The sequence below is a fragment of the Aristolochia californica genome, unplaced genomic scaffold (genome assembly GCF_029961685.1).
Source record: "Aristolochia californica isolate CCGP_79_NKW_82.1479 unplaced genomic scaffold, dmAriCali1.0.hap1 SCAF_7, whole genome shotgun sequence".
NCBI lineage: Eukaryota > Viridiplantae > Streptophyta > Magnoliopsida > Piperales > Aristolochiaceae > Aristolochia > Aristolochia californica.
This window is the reverse complement of record NW_027182268.1, coordinates 3,930,539-3,947,625: the sequence shown is the minus strand read 5'-3', so window position 1 is coordinate 3,947,625 and position 17,087 is coordinate 3,930,539. Positions and strand designations below refer to the sequence as shown.

Sequence of the window (17,087 nt, the reverse complement as noted above, 5' to 3'; positions counted from 1 at the left end):
AACCCTCTTCATTAGGGAGAGTTAAAATATACATTAAAGTTCAAATTATGTATTAAATATATAATTAAACAACTAAAAATATTAAAATATGATTTAAACAGTAATTAGGCATTATAAGGAACAACTACCATTAGCTAATCTCATAAATACAACAATAATTCATATTTACTCGTTAATGAAATACCCCCTAATTACCTACAAAGAGAGGCTATAAGAGGAAGAAGATGAAGAGCATATCAAAATAATTATTAAAAGATATATTTTATTATGAAGAAAATAATTTTCATATATATATATATATATATATATATATGTACAAAAATATTATTTTTAAATGTCTAATTTTTTTATAGATAATATGTATGCATAATTAGTTAAATAGAATAATTATTTACCCGGAGGGGCATGTGCCAATCGTGTAAAGTGGGCCCAATGGAACCAACTGGATAATTACTATTACATAGATAAAGATATCAGAAACTCCTGTAATGGAATTGATCACTGATAGAACTTCCTCAAATGGAACCACTTCAATTCATCTATCTATAGAACTTGACCAAATAAAGAGTCAGCAAAAGAAGGTTTCAATTTTCAATGCTTTCTCTATTTTCTATTTCACAAATATTGATTAGGCATCTGAGTAGAAGAACAAATGGAATGTAGCATTACTCAGCTTCTTTAACCTAAACAGGAGCTTTTTTAGGGGGTGCATTTCGATTTTGCATATCATATCAAGACCCTTAAAGATCTGATCAAATACATCTTTCTGGTACTGTATCTGGCTCTCACTTCCTGTTTTGAGCTTTTTTTGTTTTAAAATAAGAAAAGATATGCATTATATTGTGTATATCATGTGGACACCTCTGAAATCCAAGATTGCTACATGAACTAGATGTTCTAAATTAAGACAATTGAGTCAAAAGGTAACAATCAAGCACAGAAAATTTTATAGAACCTCACGATGCATCTCGAGCAGCAATTCGGCAAGTGATGGAATCCGATAATGAGGATACTGCTAATTCCAGACCTGAAATTTTATAATGCTGGCAAGAGAGGAAAAAACTATCAAATGCAAGTAGAAAATGTGTAGTAGTACTTTTTTTTAAGATTGGATATGGCAGTATCATACCTTTTGTATATGGGATTTATCTGCACGTCTTTCCAACTCTTCCAAATCAATCTCTTTCCCATTGATAAGCTTCTCTATAGCTTTGATCTAGCGCATATAAGTAATGTTCCATCAGCACCTTCCACACTTTGTGCAGTCAACCAGATTTGACTCCACAATAAAAAAGCATAGAACTCAAGGTTTAGAAAAGTAGTAAAGAAACTCTTTGAACCTAACAACAACTTGAACACGGTAATTGGTCACATAACACCTCATCAATCTGGAGCAATAGAGCTGGAAACTAATCCTATGTTCTTGTCATTCAAGTACCTCGAGATTTTTTGCCTTTGACATGTTCTTGAAAATAGATTTAGCAGTTAAAAAACAACTTTTTCAATACCATGCGTAGCCTTTTTTTTTTTTTTTTACAAAAAAGGCCATGATTTTCTAAAATCATGGGGATGACCTTGCGAAGGTTCAAAGGGTTAGAGAGCGGTTTCAGGTACTTTGTGGATGCATAAGATTTGTAGGGGATTTCACATGAAACTTTCACAGACAAGACTTACCTGCACTGGAGGCAATTAGGGTTTCTATATTCTCACCCTTATAAAATGGGATTAGGGATTTAGAATGGAAAACAGAGATACGGTTAGATAGATTGGAGAGTTAGGAAGACAATGGTATAGGTTAGATTCCTGAGCAACATAAATCTAAGAATTAAGCGTTTTATGAATAGTACTCAGGCTGGACTACAATAGATTAAACTGGAGAATCAATGTTTACCAGACTCTAGGATGTGGAAAGCAGGGTACCTATAAACTCTTTGGACTCTAGGGATGTTGGAGAAGGAATTTAGAGGGATTAGGAAATTTCTAAACACATTTTGGAGGTGTTTGAAATGGAAACCAACAGTTTTCTAACTTGGCGCCAACTAAAGAGACCAAAATAGAAGGTTCTTGGTTCACATGGTTTGTATGTGACTTGATAAACAAGAATTGGACTCTTTTGTCGATGTGGGAACTCTAGACTGAAATAGGAAACTTAAAGAGTTGGACTTAAATAGGTAATTTACTAAATTGAAGGTTGCCAATCTACTACTAAAGTAAACTTTCTTAATTTAGCTAAAACTTGTGGGATAGACTTTGACTTGGACAAAGACTATGATTCAGACTTGTGATGGCTCTAGGGATAGGAAGTGAACCCTTCGAGACAGACTAGGACGGGTTTGGGCTAGAATGACTCATGGGAATAGAACTGTCTTAATAATTATACCTTGCCCCTTAAGTGAATCACTAAGATAAATTAATCACACATGAACTACTCAAGATACTAACTAATGACTGAACTCTAACACAAGCACTCGAAACAAAGACTAGGACAAGGATTCGAGACTAAGACTAAGACTGACTCTAGACAATAACTACGCTACAGACACCAACTCAATTCAAGCTATAGTGATAGGAAATGGATGGCTGGGTTATTTATTGGAATTGGCTAATAATGAATGGAATGGATGGGATAGTGAACTAAAGCTGTTTATCTTTGCCAAGGGTAGAACCCCTTGGATCAACGGATAGAGTTTGTGAATCTCCTCACACCAATAGAAACGGGGTAGCCACCTAAGTGAGCTACAAATCATTGGTCCAAGACACATTGGGTTAGCCGAAACTAGATAAATGAGAATTACATTTGATTTGGAATATTAAAGGCTCCAAGAGCTTACACATTTATAATGCTCAAGTAGTAAACACTTCACTACTACCTATGTGGCACTAATGGTTTCCCATGTTTTCTACCTTGAGCAACAAGCAAAGTATCATCTAGAATCTTCTACTCTAGAAACTTCCTATTCGCATGGCTTTACAGGAGGGGAGAATCCCCTTGAACCTTAAAAGTTATCTTCTATGTTGGAAGAGATTTTCCGAAAGAAAACTACTTTTACTCGTCCTACTGGGTCCCACACAAGGCTGTACTCGTCATTCATTCCTCTAGCCATCTTCCACAGCTTGGTTGAGCCTCTGAGACAGAGCCTAGGGCTGAGTCCTCAGCTGAGTCAAGGACTAAATGAGTGGGTTTGTAACACAGCCCCACACCTCATAGTACAGCAACCCCACTGAATCAGGCTAGGTTGGTCCATGTCGGCAAAGCACTGTCGCAGTACCCCATAAAATTACACCTTCCATCACAAACTATATAGCAATGAAGATTTGCACAGCCATCTAAGACATGATATCCAACACTATCCAGTGAAATGCCATCATTGGGAGATAATAGTAGATGTGAATTCCATCATACAATATCCGGTATATAATGTTTTCTCAAGACAATGCAAAAAATTGTTTTTTTTAATAGACCCTGAAAATGATATTTATAAATCAAAAGAAAGTGTGCTACCACACAAAAGCAAGCAGAAAAATACATGCAGCCTAGTGAAAGAGAATACATGTAGCCTCAATGGCCCTCTACTCATCGAAGGAGATTCTAAAGTGGTCATTGGCTGGTGTTCCATCTCGGTGTCACCTCCCTGGAGACGCTGGACAAATTTATACTCAATTTTTTATCACTTCTGTAATTTCATGTTTCTGGGCTCATGTTCCCAGATCGGCACACTCTTTTGCTAATAAGCTTGCCAAGAATGAGGCCTCCCTCCATATCTGTCCTTGTTAAGGGAGGGCCCCCCTAATCTTGTTTTTTCTGTTTTGCTGCTCTTTATGAAATCTCTCACCACTTCAAAAAAAATGAAAGAGAATACACTCAAACATGCAATCATTACGAGTCATTCTCATGCTTTCTAATGTCTACCTGTATTTGTGCATGTCAAACATTGTTCCATTAAATCATACAGGATACTTAGTATTTGAGGAAGCACTAGCCTCCTCTTCTTTCACATGACTATCACTTTCCTAAAGGTTGCATGGCTAAAAAGGAAAAGAACGGGTAATGCACATTTAACATAAAAGGTTTCTTCCAACTCTAATAAGAGATGCATAATCAGATCATTCATGTCTTTCAAGGTGGAACAGCAGAAGCATTTAAGAGGTTGATAATAAAGACAGAAAGGGTTATAAATTCAGATATTTTAACAAAAGAAATCAGGTTAAAAACACTGCAATGTGTGAAGTTATGAATCTATGAAATATCCTATCAGGAAAATACCAGTATAGTAAAAAAATAAAAAAACTCCACTTTCTTTCCGATTTTTAGAATCTATGCAACATAAAAAAAAACCAGACACATAATGAAGAGAGATATTTTCAATATTTTGTTCTTATTCAGTTCAGATGCTCATCCTCTATTTCACTCCATCACTAGTGAGCAAAAAAAATACAAACAAAGAGAAAAGACATTGAGTTCTTCAAAGTGTAATCAACACGAAGTACATCTTCTATAAGGTACAGTCAAATGGTCCCATTACCTCATCATGAGAAGCACCAAATCGTGCAGCAAGTATGTAAGGGGTGTTATCAGAGATTCCACACCTCTTCAGAGATTCTGATATCTAGAATCCTCAGCAAAGTTAAGAATTCTATTAGTCCAAAGATGTAAGAAACTGCAACTTTATGAACATAACAAAAAAGATTCTCATACATGTTTAGATCCTGCATAATTGTACACAAGTTCCGAATGTAGGGTACGTGTCGTTAGTGAATTTCTCGACTTTGCCACAAGGGTTTTGTGAGCAGCAGCTAGAAGAGGGAATACGTCTGGGATCTATGTCAACCATTTTAATAAAATATCAAAATTACATTGGACTGATGACATCAAAGACAAATTTAAGAGCTCTACAAATAAATGACACAAATTTCTTTAGCAGAACTTACAAGAGAAGCATTGAGAAAAGCTACTTCTGGTTCGAGAGTACCATCCTGCATGGAACAAAGAAGCTCCCTGAAGGAAAATGATCAGCTATTGATGCTACAATATTGCTACATGAGTGTGAGAGAGAGAGAGAGAGAGAGATTACTTGCTGTTGGTGACATCAGTAAAAAGTGCAAGGAAAAGAGGGGTTCCATTCACATCGAACTCCTTCATGAGTGGTACTTTCAAGGGAAAAGATGAAGCAGAGAATTTTTTAGGGCTACACAGATAATTATGGAAATACAAAAGTCAGGTAATAAGTTGCAAGTAATTTAGTCTTAAGTTTGATATGGTTTTCACATCTTAAGGTGAAAAAGTATAAAATTGAAAAGCGTAGAGAGAGGAATTGAGAGGGAGAAGAAGGAGAGACAGTTGAGGAAAGAGCGAGTTCTGAATGACTCTTGTCGGGGTTTGTACTCAACCCCCAAAATTGAGCTGATTCACCACACACTCGACTCAAGCTCATCAAGCAAATGGTTTCACCCACGCAAGTAACATCACGCACTGAGTAGCTTCAACTTCGAAGTTCCCAAAAAATATTTGTACCCACGAATACTTTTTAGAAGGCAAACTTCAAAAACCAACTTTGCTCGTCTGCTCTACTTCCACTAAACTTCGATATTTTTTTTTTATTTTCTCAAAAATATCATTATTAGAATGGTGCAACTAACAGAGACACTGAAATACAGGACACGGTAAAAGCTCATGGATTTTTTCCATGAAAGAACTAAGAAGAAACAACATTTGGAATTCAGTAATGATTTTATCTAAGAGTAACAAGAAGGAAAAAAAAAAGCAGAGGAAAGACTGGGGCAAAGCTTGTAAGAAACAAACATACCTGTAGTCCACCAAGTATTTCACTGCCAGTCAAGGCTGAAAGGAAGAAAATCGTCGCAGCCCCGCAGTAGGCAGAAGCAGAAGAAGGCGAAGGGCTAAGGAGTGGCGAATGTTAGCTTGGCAACAAGCCCACGTCCGGCCCAGATCTGAGTGGCTAGAACCCAGTAGTACCTCATGTTTTTTTTTTTTTTTTTTTAAAATCTAATTAAAAATTCTTATTAAAAAAATCATGTAATTTTTAGGTAAGATTTTTCAGCCGCCAAAAAACCATATGAATATTTTTTTAATAAATATTTCTGTAATATTTTTAATAAAAGTAATTTATATTTGACAAAATTTTATTTTACTAAACATTTATGAGATAGATATGGTAATATATGAAATTGATTATTAATTTTTATTTATTTTTTAACAATTGTATTTAATTTTTCTTGAAATTTTAAAAAAATCATGTAATTTCCTACTAAAGCACTAAATAGAATTTTATATGAAGATTTTTTAATAAAAAAATATTTTAAAAATATTATTTATTTGGCCATAACCTTGGCATAGAACAGTTTGATCAAACCCCATCCATAGGAAGAAGTTTGGCCAGTCTCTTTTTACGTTTTTTACTATAATTCTGAACACAACTAGTGTTCAAACAATCTGATAAACTCAGCCACTTCCAAACCCAACTCATCAGAATAGGCATTGACATTTTAACTTAAAAGAGTACTCTCACAAATTCCACCCGAGAGTCAAACAAGCACATTATTCTCTTCTCCCCCCATGGACAAATCCCAGTGATCATACATTAAATTCTCCAAAAAAACTATACAAAACACAGATTGACCGCACAGTACGTTGCCCAACAAAGAAACTGAATACAGAATGAACATACTCATCCGTTTTCCTTTACTTTGATTGAGTCTTCCTTCTAGCCAAGAACATGACAATCCGTGGAAAGAAGGATCTCTTCTTCTTGACCTTCTGTTCTGTCTTTGCGCCATCTGCATGATTAGTTTCTGGTACAACAACCTTCTGACTTTGCACCAGTGGTGCCTGCACTGCTGCTGTCTCCATTTCAACGCCCACGGAGCTCTTCCTTTCTGTTGGCTCTTCCTCGGGGCTTCTAGTTGGGTAAACTGCCCTGGGAGTTGCATCATTGGCTTTCCGTCTCTGCTCATGCTCTGCTCTCCACTTCCTTAACTCCTGTTCAACCCCCAACTTCCCTTCCTTTGCTTTTTCAGCCTTCTCAGTTGCCATTTTCAAGGCCTCCTTCCTTTCAGCCATTTCCTCATTGGCGGCATCCAGTTTCTCCAAGCTTTTAGCTTCAGAATCCTTTGCCACTTCTATTTGAGCCAAGGCAGCTGCAACCCGCACATTAGCTTGTTCCTCGGCCTCGTGGGCACACTTGCTTAGCTCATAATACTCCTCCAAAGAGAGTGTCACCCCGACTGGTGAATCTGGTCTGGCTGCTGTTTCACTCTCTTGCAAGGCTTTTATTGCAGCCAGTGCCAACCTCTCGGAGGCCTTGGCGGCCTCAATCTCCTTCATTGCAGCATGTAATCTAATCTGCATGGTACTAAAGCCAGCCTTAGCCTGTTCCGCTTCTTCCTTAGCTTTCCGTAACTCCTCTCTTGCCAACTTTGCAACTGACTTAGCCTGATCTGCTTCTTGTGCAGCTACTTGTAACGCCTTGGGAAGCTCCACCATGCTTTCCCTTGCTTCCCTCTCCTTGTACTGAACCATCTCAATCTCCTCTTTTGTCCTCTCGAGTTCAGCCTCGAGAGAGGCCACCGCAACTGAAGCCATCCCCTCCCTCTGCTTCATTGAAGTTAATGCAGCTTTTTCTTTTTCCAACTCTGACTTGAGTGACACGGCAGCAACTTTCAAGAAGTCCACGTCCTGCTCAGCTTTTTCTATGCTAACTCTAACTTCTTCAAGCTCCTTTTTGGCTGAAGCTATAGCTGCCTGTATACTTGTCTGACGCTGCTTAGTTTCTTCTATCTGCTCGCTCAATTTCTCCTCCTTTTCCTTGCTTTCTGTCTCTTGGGACAGTTTGGATTCCATATAAGCAGCTAACTCAGCTTTCAAATGAAGTAGTAGTTGAGTAGCTGCATCCAGATTTGACTTTAATTCCTCCACTGATTCACGTTGCTCATTTAACTTCTGTGTCTCCTCCTCAGCTTCCTTTAATTCCCTCTCCCAGTTGAACTCATCTTGTTCTTTAGCCATGGTCGCTGACATTCTATGTTCTTCTGCTTCCAGATGTGCTGTATGTGCAGACTCCAGTGACTCCTTGGCCATTATAAGTTCCAAAGTAAGCTCCTCTACTGTCTTCTCAACTTCCTTCGAAGCTGAAACTGCCTCTTCAGCTCTCTTAGCAGCCAAGTCTTTTTCATTTTGAGCAGAAAGGTGCTGCCCCTTTAGTTCCTCTAACTCCTCTCTCACAGATTTCAGTTCATCAACAGCAAAAGCATGCCGGGCCCTGGCAACTTCAAGCTGGGCCTTAGCCGCCACGCTAGCTTCATTTGCAATGCCTTGCTCTATTTCGTTTACCCTCAGTCGAGCCAATTCCGAGTCCTGTTTGGCCTGATTCTCTTCCATCTGAGCTTTCTCTAGGCTAAGCTTTAGTTCTTCTATTAGTCTTTTGTTGTGGTTCAATTCTGCCAGCACTTGTGCTTTGGCAGATTCAGCAGCTTCAGATTGCATCTTATACTCAGGAACTTCATGTTGTGCCTTCTCAAGTTCAACTTCAACATACTTGTGCCTCTGCAAACAGCTTACTTGTTTAGCAGCCACATATTGAAAAACTCATGTAGTTAGGAAGAAATTCTTCCGATTAAAAGGACAAAAACCACTAAACATACAGCTATTAGTACAAAATCAGAGGAAAATAAATCTTGACTACATTATAATTCAAAAAAAATAAAATAATAACATTAGCTATATGAAGGGATTATTTCTTCGGATTAAAAAGGACAAAAGCCACTATACATACAGATATTAGTACAAGAATAGAGGGAAAAAATCTTGACTATATGATAACAAAAAAAAAAAAATTAACATCACATTAGGTATACAAAGGAATTAAAACTACAATAACAATATATAAATTTAGGTATATAGAGGAAGTAGAATTTTCCTCAAGAAGGGTCATTAAATAAATATATTACTATCCAAAAGGGACTATTTTATAAAACTTCTTTCAGCAGGCTGCCATATAATAAACATAAAAATTTCATTCACTCATTTATTGGGCACTAACATAAAACGTGATAGATTTTTTCCAGAAAAGGGAGAACTCCCCTCTGATCCACTCATTGATGGCCACACAAACTCACTTAAACCAATATAACCCATCATGTCAGGCAAGAAAAAAAAACCTACAAAAAAATAACTAAAGTATCAAGTTCAAAGCTAATTACAGAAAAAAAAAATATACCTCCACCGTCTGGAGTTTATGAGCTTTCCAATCAACAATCCCCCCAAACTTACTGACGGCTGCCTTCACGGATTCAAAGGGTGCTGCAGTATCAATAAGGGCTCTTGGAACAGCGTCCTGTGTTACTTGTCCATGAGACGCAGAACTGGACGTTTCATTCTGCACCCCAGTAACACCTATCTGAGGTTGATCAGGAGCATCAGATGATGTAACCGAGATGCTATCTGCATTTAGCCTCAATTCACTAGAACCATCAAGAATCGAAGCAGAATCACCATCAGTCAGCTGTTCATCCGAAGAATGTGAAGAACAAGGTGGAGAAAAGCCATCTGCTTCTAAGGCAATGACAATTTCCTCAGCTACAGACTCTTGATTTACTTCTTTAGAAGGATCTCTAGCAACTTCCAACAGGAGTAGCTCTTCAGGTGATTGAACAGAAATCTTATGTTCAGTTGCTGTTAAATCAGTAGCTTCATTGGATGTTGGAGCACAATCACCTCCTGTCAGCTGCTCATCTGAAGTATGTGAAGAAGAAGGTACAGAAAGATCATCTGGTGTTACAGCTTTGACTTCGTCATCTTTCACACTGGACTGACACGAAATCTCCGTTGCAACATTTTGAGTTTCACCCAAGTTTTCATTAGAAAGTAGGACAGTAGGAATGTCTAACTGGGACACTTCAGAAGCAGGTGGGGAGGTTGATGAGATCTCCACACTGCTATTTCCTTCAGCATTTCCATTTATTTCCATGGTACTCAAAGAGTGTGACTCAATGAACTACAGAAGACAATATCTGGAATTGATTTTAAAAAAAAGAAAAAAAAGGAAAGAGGTCAATAACAAGAATCCATATCATAATACAATAAATCAAATTATAGTACTTCTGAAGAATAAAATATTTCTAAATTAATAGAGCATGACAACAGTGTTCACGAGAGGAAACCAAATCTTTCAGATAACCGAGTCAAAATAGAACTGGATGATTGTTTCTTTTTCTTTTGTATCTTTAAGAAAATTTCATGATTCCGAGGCACAAAAGAAGCAGAGAATCTCCGTTTTACTTTCTTGACTCAAAACTGCAGAGTCACTGGGTTTGGACTGAATTGGCCTATCAAGCTCTAGAACTGTGTTAGCCTTTCACATTATGGTTACCAGTTTTCTTCAAAAAGGAAAATTTCACGAGAAAGTATCAGCAGACAAACTTTACATGAGTTTCTAATGCTATTGATGGTGATTAACTCCAAAGAACTTTTCTCAAAACATTTTGTGGCGAAAATCTGTCCCTATATTTACAACCAGCCAAATTCTTCAGATATTAGCTGATCAGAGTGGTTGCCAATTCGCAAAACACAGCCACCAAAATTCATAAGTCAAGAGAGAATCGGTTAATGCCTTCATCAAAGATCGAACTTACACAAAGAGTTAATGAAGATGGAAAGAGGGATGCAACAGGCTCCACAATTGAACACCTGCAGCCTGATAGATGAATTTGGTTAGTTCCTGGTCTATAAGTCCCCATCCAATTACTCAAACGACCACTTTAATGTATTTTAAGGACTTCTTAAGCATTATGCATAGGCTAATAAGGGTTATATTTACCAATAAAAAACAGGACATAAGTAATTATTTTAATAACAGATACGATTTACACATATCAAAATAAGATACAAGCTTTAGTTTACAATCAAGTAACATACAGCTATAATTACAGGCATTCAATTCGTTCTTTATTTGAAATGGCCAACACATTTCTCCTATGTGAAACCATATTGAATTGTTGCATTTAGACTTAATATGGAAAGAGAAATTTGAGAACAAAGCTAATCTACTTCAACTCAAGTAATGCACTGAATGAATTTCTTCTAATTACCAATTCCTTTTTGCATACTTATTTCCTAACAAATGACAAAAAGGAGCCTCAGTTGATATTCGGACCAAAAAAAAAAAAAAAAATGCATTCTCCATAGCTGAAACAAAACCCAGGCTCACGGCAGAATCTGATTTTTCACGCAAAAGTTGACTCCATTGAAATTACAAACTGGACGTATAGTTATTAAAATCGATTAAATGTACCATTAAATTCAGGAATTCAGGATGTTAAACTTCCAGAAACGCCAACGGACGACAAAATCACAAAGCAAAAAGGAGATAACATAAGAAAGACAAAAAGAAGGAATTTATTAAAGCAGAACATGTAGCTGAATAACAACGGTTGACAGAAAACAATCAACAAAATTTTAAAAAACTCAGAACACCCAGAAGCCAAATTACGGCAAGTCGAGTGACAAACAACATGAAGTAAAGATCTCTAATAAGCAATAAATTCGGACAATCAAATTTCGAAAGGAAACAGAAAAAAGAAAAAGGATAGAAGCAGAAACAAGCTTACTATACTCTTCCGAGATGAGGAACACAACCCGAATTGTTACGTCTCCGTGTAAGTCCGTCAACCTTTCAGCAGCTGAAAAATAGCCGGCAGGTACCGGAAATTAAAGCAAACGAGGGAAATTTAAGGGGACGATGAAGAGAAAGAGACAAAACACGTGCAGAGGAGCGTACCTTCTCAGAGATAACAGACCAGATCCCTGTCTGAACTGAGAAAAAACTCTCTTTCCTCTCCACCTCCCCCCTTCTCTCTCTCTCTCTCTCTCGAAGAGAATATGGATTTGTTTATTTATTATCATAATGGAAAACAATTCGTGGTTTTTATTGAAAAATAACTTTTTTGTTTTTTATTAGCTAATATGAGAATCTGCAAGGGTGGTTTGACGACATGAGTGGAGCGGGGAGCAGGGGCTCAACGCCACCTCACCGCCTCTCGCTTTGGGAAAAGCCACGCCACCATTTTCGTAAAAAGCCCTTCACTTTCGGACTCCATCCTCTAAATTTCCCTCCCTGATGCCTTTTTCTCCGGCTAATCAATGATTACTTAGTCTCCAAATGATTTATCTAATAAGATTAAACAAATTTATGAAAAGTACCAAAAATGGAGGAGCACTCTCTCTCTCTTTTGAAAGTTACAACAATATTATTATCTCTATTTTATTATTAAAAAATTAAAATAACATCAGCATGAACACATAGGATAATAAATAAACATAGAATAAGAAGAAATCAATATTTAAGTTATTCAATTCAAATATATTAGTAAAAATGAAAATAAATTGCAGTTCAATTTTGTGTCCTCTTAGTAAATTAAGAGCCTAGGAAAAAAGCGGGGATTAGTCGATTCATAAAAAAACAAACAAGAAGCATGTCTAGGAAATTTTGTTGACAAGGGCAGCTTCTCAAACTCACAAGTTGCAAAACCGATCAATTCTCTCCTTGTTAGTGCCCACGGTTGGAAATTTTTATGCGAGGAAAAGATAGAATATTTTTTTTAGTTACTAAATTCCCAAAAATCTTCAAATTAAACTCTTATTAGTGCCTTCATAGAAAAATGGGTAAATATTTAGTAGATTTTTATAATAGCTATTAGTATTGTTTTCTAAAAAAAAAATCATGCTTTACCACTAAAAAGCAACTTGAATGAAAACAAATCAGCTTTAATTGGCAAAACCATGTCTTACTTAGAGTAACACGATTAATTATTTCGCTTCTTGATTTCCTTGATCATGCAAACAATCATCTTAAATCAGCTTCTTTTTTTCTACTCCATTAGAGAATATAAGGAATTTTTTTTTACTAAATTTAATGATTTCATAAGTTAGTTTACTTGATACTACTTTTCTAATTTTAGCTAATCACATCGAGGTAGACTTAAGATCTAAATTTTAACATAGCATCAAGACAAGATGTTTGTTCAGATGAGCTTAATTTGTGCCCCATTAAGATCATACCCTATTTATATTGTCTATGTATTAGATCTCATTATTTGTATGTTTAGGCCTAATGTCACGACGAGCGTTATAGGGAATAGTCCCACAACAAAAAGTGTTATTTGACTGTACATATTTGCAGTTGGTCGGTCAAACTTGGGTATTTATGTAATTAAGTTCAAAAGTTGGTTATTTGTGTTATTATTTTAAAAAAAAAATTGGCTACCCTTTTAAAATTGACTTAGGCCCAACTTTAACCGATTTATGTTCAATGGATAGCTTGTTGGGTATACGATTAAAGTCCCACATTGGTTAGAAGTGGAGAGGATATTGGATATATAAGTGTAGACACTATCTCCATTGGTATGAGGCCTTTTGGGAGTAAAGCCCAAGAGCAAATCCATGAGGGTTTAGGCCCAAAGTGGACAATATCATACTAATGTGGAGATAGGTAGTGTCCATAGTCCTTACATGTGGTATCAGAGCTATGCCCCAGAGTTAACCATGGTGGATGAATCCTCTAATGTCGAACAAAGGTGGTAGGCCTCGATTAGATCGCAAAGGGATCCGTGGATGTGCTCTATTGGACAAGTGGTGTGCTCCGGATTCTTCATGGATGTGTCCAGGTCCCAACACGGTGAAGAAGAGTTGATATGGATAGAGCATGCTCTCGAGACAGGTGGTACTTCACATAAAATATGTGCTTCCAACGCATTGGAGTGGAAAATCCGGGTTGATAGAGAGTGGACAGATGAATAATTGTTTGATGGGAGGCTCGTGGTCTTTTGTTTGAGGAGAGGATTGTTGGATATACGACCAAAGTTCCACATTGGTTAGAAGTTGAGATGATCTTGGATATATAAGTGTAGACACTATCTCCATTGGTATAAGGCCTTTTGGGGGTAAAGCCCAAGAACAAATCCATGAGGGCTTAGGTCCAAAGTGGACAATATCATACCAATGTGGAGATAAGTAATATCCATAGTCCTTACATAGCTCTCATTATGTGTTTATTTTTCTGATTGCCTAAATGATTAAGCCAATGGGGACAAAGATGTGCCATTTGCTTTCCTCTTACTCCTATAAACCATCTTCTCTGCACTTCTCTTCTCTTGTATTAAACAACTCATCGATTCCATTTAATAATAAAAACAGTCACAAGACGTGTTACCAACAAAGTAGTTCGACCCAACTACATGAATCACACGTCCTAACAATCCTTTCTCTCTTCTTGCTTTCTTGTTTGATCAAATATCCATGGAGTTACTAACCTGCCATGGCCTTCGTTATTCACTTCTCAAGTGGGATTCTAATCCCTATAAAAAAAATTCCTACTCTCTCTACTACCCAATTAAATACTAAAACTATTCTGTATCAAACTCTATTTCACTCAAGCCGTCTCGGATCCGAGACTTTCACACTCCAATGCCGGTCTGCAAACCCGAATTCCTCCGCTTTCTTCCTGTCCCAAGCCAGCTCGATCCTCCTCCTCTCCGTCAGCCCACAAAATTTCTGCAACTTCTCGTCCATGGCGTCGTGAATCTTCCACCACCTCCGGTGTGCCACATCGCTAGCGTACACCCGCTGGTCTCCGATGTTCCAGTTGCAGTCGTAGTCTCTGTAGCAGTGCCATGGCTTCAACCCCAGATAATGTACTGCGTACAGTTTCGGCGGGTCCGCACCGAATAGCTGGTTCTTCATGGCCGCCTCCAGGGATGTGTTCGACCAGAAGTTCTTCAGGAAGTTCACTCTCCGCGGCAGCCGGTGCCACCAGAAGAACACCTCGTTCAGAAACCCTTGGTCACCTCCATTGTACGAAACCACCTAGCCCAGAACCGATCAGTCAGCTTCCAGAGAAAAGAGAATAAAAATAAAATAAAAAAACTATCATTCGTGGTTTTCTACTAAGTAATGATCTGAAAACTGATTACCTCCTTTCTGTTGTTCATCAAGATCTTGAACGTACAATTCGAGGGTTCGATTGCCATGACGCCCGAATTGAAGATGGATCCATCGTTCCCGGTGGCGGACATCTGAGGGAAGTGAAACAGGACATCAAGGTTCCTAAACACGAGTATATCAGAATCGATAAAAACGATCTTGTCGTAGTCGGTCAGCTGCCACAGCCTGAACTTGCTATAGTTATACTCGTTATATGTGTTCTTCGCAGCTCTAGGATTTCGAATCCGTTTAATTTCGCGAATTTGCCATCCGGCGTCAACTAGAGCTTGGCGTTTATCACCGGCAATGGATTTGTCGAGAAGGATGAGGAGGTCGCGGGTAGTGCCTGTTGCGCGGAGAGATTGGGCTAGGGTGATTGCGCCGCAGACATAGGCATCGGAGGAGTGGACGACGGTGGCGTAGGCTTCTCGGCGAGTGGTGTTGGCCGTTCTATTGTGTTGCAGCTTCGAGAGATCGTAGACGTTGTTTATTCCTGCATGGTTTCGCAGAGACTAGACAGATTATTAAAAATTACTAGTAGAAAATTAAAAGTTATTCGAAGTAAAGTAAAAGCGCCTGTAGCTCAGTGGATAGAGCGTCTGTTTCCTAAGCAGAAAGTCGTAGGTTCGACCCCTACCTGGCGCGTTTTAATTTTTGTAAAATTTTACAATTCATTAATCTAATGAACCTCTCCCATTTTCCGGTCCGAGTCACCTATATTAAATCCCATCTGGAACTGAACCAACCCATCCCAATCATTAGCTAATTTGGCGTCACGTTAACAACTACCTCAAAAGAGAAAAAGAAAGAGAACGACGGTTGAACCCCCGTACCTTCTCCCCACAATGGCAACGCCAAGCTGCAAGATCCCACCGGCAGAGATACCTTCTTCTCCAATCTTCCCACCTCCGCTTCGTACACCCACCATTGCCCGTCGCTTTTTACCATGTCGTCACACCGGAAAAGCTCCATCATTGGCCGGCAAGAGCTCCAAAACACCAGCCTCACCCTCCCCTTATGATCCCTCCTCCCTCTCTTCACCGCCAAATTTGCTGCAATTAGATGGACCTGTAGCCTCACCACGTCCCTACCCCACCCTTTTTCTGGGTATTGACACGGCAATCTCGCCACCACCGCGTCCACTTCGTCAAACTGTGCGAAATCCGGCATGGGTATCTCCGGGCAGGTGGGTCCTTCGTTGTCTTCTTCTTCGTCAATCCATTCCGGAAACAGATCCTTCCATTCGAAATTCTCCGATACTCGGTCGAACCCCACTGTTGTTGCGTCTCTCTTGCTAAGCCAATCGCAGGTGTCAATCTCCTCCATGTTTATCATTCCAATCTTCTTTCCTCTCACTGCTTCGTCCACAAAACCTGGCCGCCTCACTCTCACGGATTTCTTCTTCGTCAGTTTGGTTTCCAAGACTGCCTTCATCTTCAACCCATCTTCAGCCTGTAACATTCATCAAGATGCAAAAAAAGGTTAAAAACCAAAATAACTCACGTTACCAAATCATCAAAAAACATTGATCATCAATGAGTTTTCGAAGGGCCGGTACTTACCTTACCTTGTTCTTGCGGCATTCTCCCAAAGAACATCGGAGGATAGGAGGCGAGACTGTCCCCTGATAGAGAGACGTAGGCTTGAGAAAAATTGCAGCGTAGGCGATCAAGAAGGCGGCGAAGAAGATCAAGTTAATCCTGATGATGAGTGATTTCGAAGCGGTGACCTTCATCATTTCAGCCATGAAGCCTTTGGAATGCATTGGCCACCAAGTTGAAATATGGAGCAGTGACAACAGCAGAAGTTTCAGAAGGTTGATCTCATGTTTAATGACCAGAGTTGCAGGTCCCCCTCCACCTACTCTTCGGTTACCCTGTCCACATCCTCTACAGGAAAAAAAACCATTAAGAAATCATGGTGTTAGGAAAGAGAGATTAGAGGAAGGAAAAGTCGTAGGTGGGATTTCATCCCTCCACCTAATTGATTAAAAGCCATTTCCTTGGTTAGGAATTTTAATGACGATTCATTCCCTATTGCTTGTTTTCTGCACAAATTCGTAAGATAAGATGTCTATTAGCTTTCACATTTTGTT

At 38.5% G+C, this 17,087-nt stretch overlaps 3 protein-coding genes and 1 non-coding gene across 9 annotated transcripts; 1 reads left to right on the top strand and 3 right to left on the bottom strand.

Moving 5' to 3' along the window:
- Positions 1-657: 657 nt before the first annotated feature.
- On the bottom strand, positions 658-5,912 carry LOC137937672 (uncharacterized). 2 transcript variants are annotated; one of them, XM_068782786.1, is made up of 7 exons: positions 5,805-5,912; positions 5,073-5,148; positions 4,930-4,996; positions 4,697-4,819; positions 4,524-4,607; positions 1,130-1,216; positions 658-1,043 (listed from the first exon to the last, which is right to left on the bottom strand). In XM_068782786.1, the coding sequence occupies exons 2-7, from the start codon at positions 5,138-5,140 to the stop codon at positions 957-959; spliced, it is 516 nt and encodes a 171-aa protein (XP_068638887.1). In that variant the 5' UTR covers positions 5,141-5,148; positions 5,805-5,912; the 3' UTR covers positions 658-956. The 2 variants fall into 2 exon arrangements, with proteins under 2 accessions (XP_068638887.1, XP_068638886.1); XM_068782785.1 differs by having other exon boundaries at positions 660-1,043; positions 5,073-5,186.
- A 569-nt stretch (positions 5,913-6,481) lies between these two features.
- LOC137936168 (protein WEAK CHLOROPLAST MOVEMENT UNDER BLUE LIGHT 1-like) lies at positions 6,482-12,053 on the bottom strand. 4 transcript variants are annotated; one of them, XM_068780728.1, is made up of 5 exons: positions 11,793-12,053; positions 11,623-11,694; positions 10,648-10,709; positions 9,234-10,026; positions 6,482-8,560 (listed from the first exon to the last, which is right to left on the bottom strand). In XM_068780728.1, the coding sequence occupies exons 4-5, from the start codon at positions 9,981-9,983 to the stop codon at positions 6,701-6,703; spliced, it is 2,610 nt and encodes an 869-aa protein (XP_068636829.1). In that variant the 5' UTR covers positions 9,984-10,026; positions 10,648-10,709; positions 11,623-11,694; positions 11,793-12,053; the 3' UTR covers positions 6,482-6,700. The 4 variants fall into 4 exon arrangements, with proteins under 4 accessions (XP_068636829.1, XP_068636828.1, XP_068636830.1 ...); XM_068780727.1 differs by having other exon boundaries at positions 10,648-10,702; XM_068780729.1 differs by lacking the exon at positions 10,648-10,709.
- A 2,136-nt stretch (positions 12,054-14,189) lies between these two features.
- On the bottom strand, positions 14,190-16,780 carry LOC137937568 (UDP-glucuronate:xylan alpha-glucuronosyltransferase 2). 2 transcript variants are annotated; one of them, XM_068782650.1, is made up of 4 exons: positions 16,560-16,780; positions 15,826-16,444; positions 14,983-15,485; positions 14,190-14,875 (listed from the first exon to the last, which is right to left on the bottom strand). In XM_068782650.1, the coding sequence occupies exons 1-4, from the start codon at positions 16,755-16,757 to the stop codon at positions 14,438-14,440; spliced, it is 1,758 nt and encodes a 585-aa protein (XP_068638751.1). In that variant the 5' UTR covers positions 16,758-16,780; the 3' UTR covers positions 14,190-14,437. The 2 variants fall into 2 exon arrangements, with proteins under 2 accessions (XP_068638751.1, XP_068638752.1); XM_068782651.1 differs by having other exon boundaries at positions 16,555-16,625.
- TRNAR-CCU (transfer RNA arginine (anticodon CCU)) lies at positions 15,565-15,637 on the top strand. The gene has a single exon. It is a non-coding gene; the product is annotated as a tRNA-Arg (tRNA).
- Positions 16,781-17,087: the final 307 nt, after the last annotated feature.

What these genes read in the sequence shown, in the direction of transcription:
- LOC137937672 (XM_068782786.1), bottom strand. Translation starts at nt 5,140, where the DNA reads ATGAAGGAGTTCGATGTGAATGGAACCCCTCTTTTCCTTGCACTTTTT. An exon ending in ACTGATGTCACCAACAGCAA is followed by an intron (nt 4,997 to 5,072) that starts GTAATCTCTCTC and finishes ATTTTCCTTCAG; the next exon opens with GGAGCTTCTTTGTTCCATGC. An exon ending in TTGGTGCTTCTCATGATGAG is followed by an intron (nt 1,217 to 4,523) that starts GTAATGGGACCA and finishes TATATGCGCTAG; the next exon opens with ATCAAAGCTATAGAGAAGCT.
- LOC137936168 (XM_068780728.1), bottom strand. Translation starts at nt 9,983, where the DNA reads ATGGAAATAAATGGAAATGCTGAAGGAAATAGCAGTGTGGAGATCTCA. An exon ending in ATAAACTCCAGACGGTGGAG is followed by an intron (nt 8,561 to 9,233) that starts GTATATTTTTTT and finishes AGCTGTTTGCAG; the next exon opens with AGGCACAAGTATGTTGAAGT.
- LOC137937568 (XM_068782650.1), bottom strand. Translation starts at nt 16,757, where the DNA reads ATGCATTCCAAAGGCTTCATGGCTGAAATGATGAAGGTCACCGCTTCG. An exon ending in GAGAATGCCGCAAGAACAAG is followed by an intron (nt 16,445 to 16,559) that starts GTAAGGTAAGTA and finishes TGAATGTTACAG; the next exon opens with GCTGAAGATGGGTTGAAGAT. An exon ending in TGATGAACAACAGAAAGGAG is followed by an intron (nt 14,876 to 14,982) that starts GTAATCAGTTTT and finishes GTTCTGGGCTAG; the next exon opens with GTGGTTTCGTACAATGGAGG.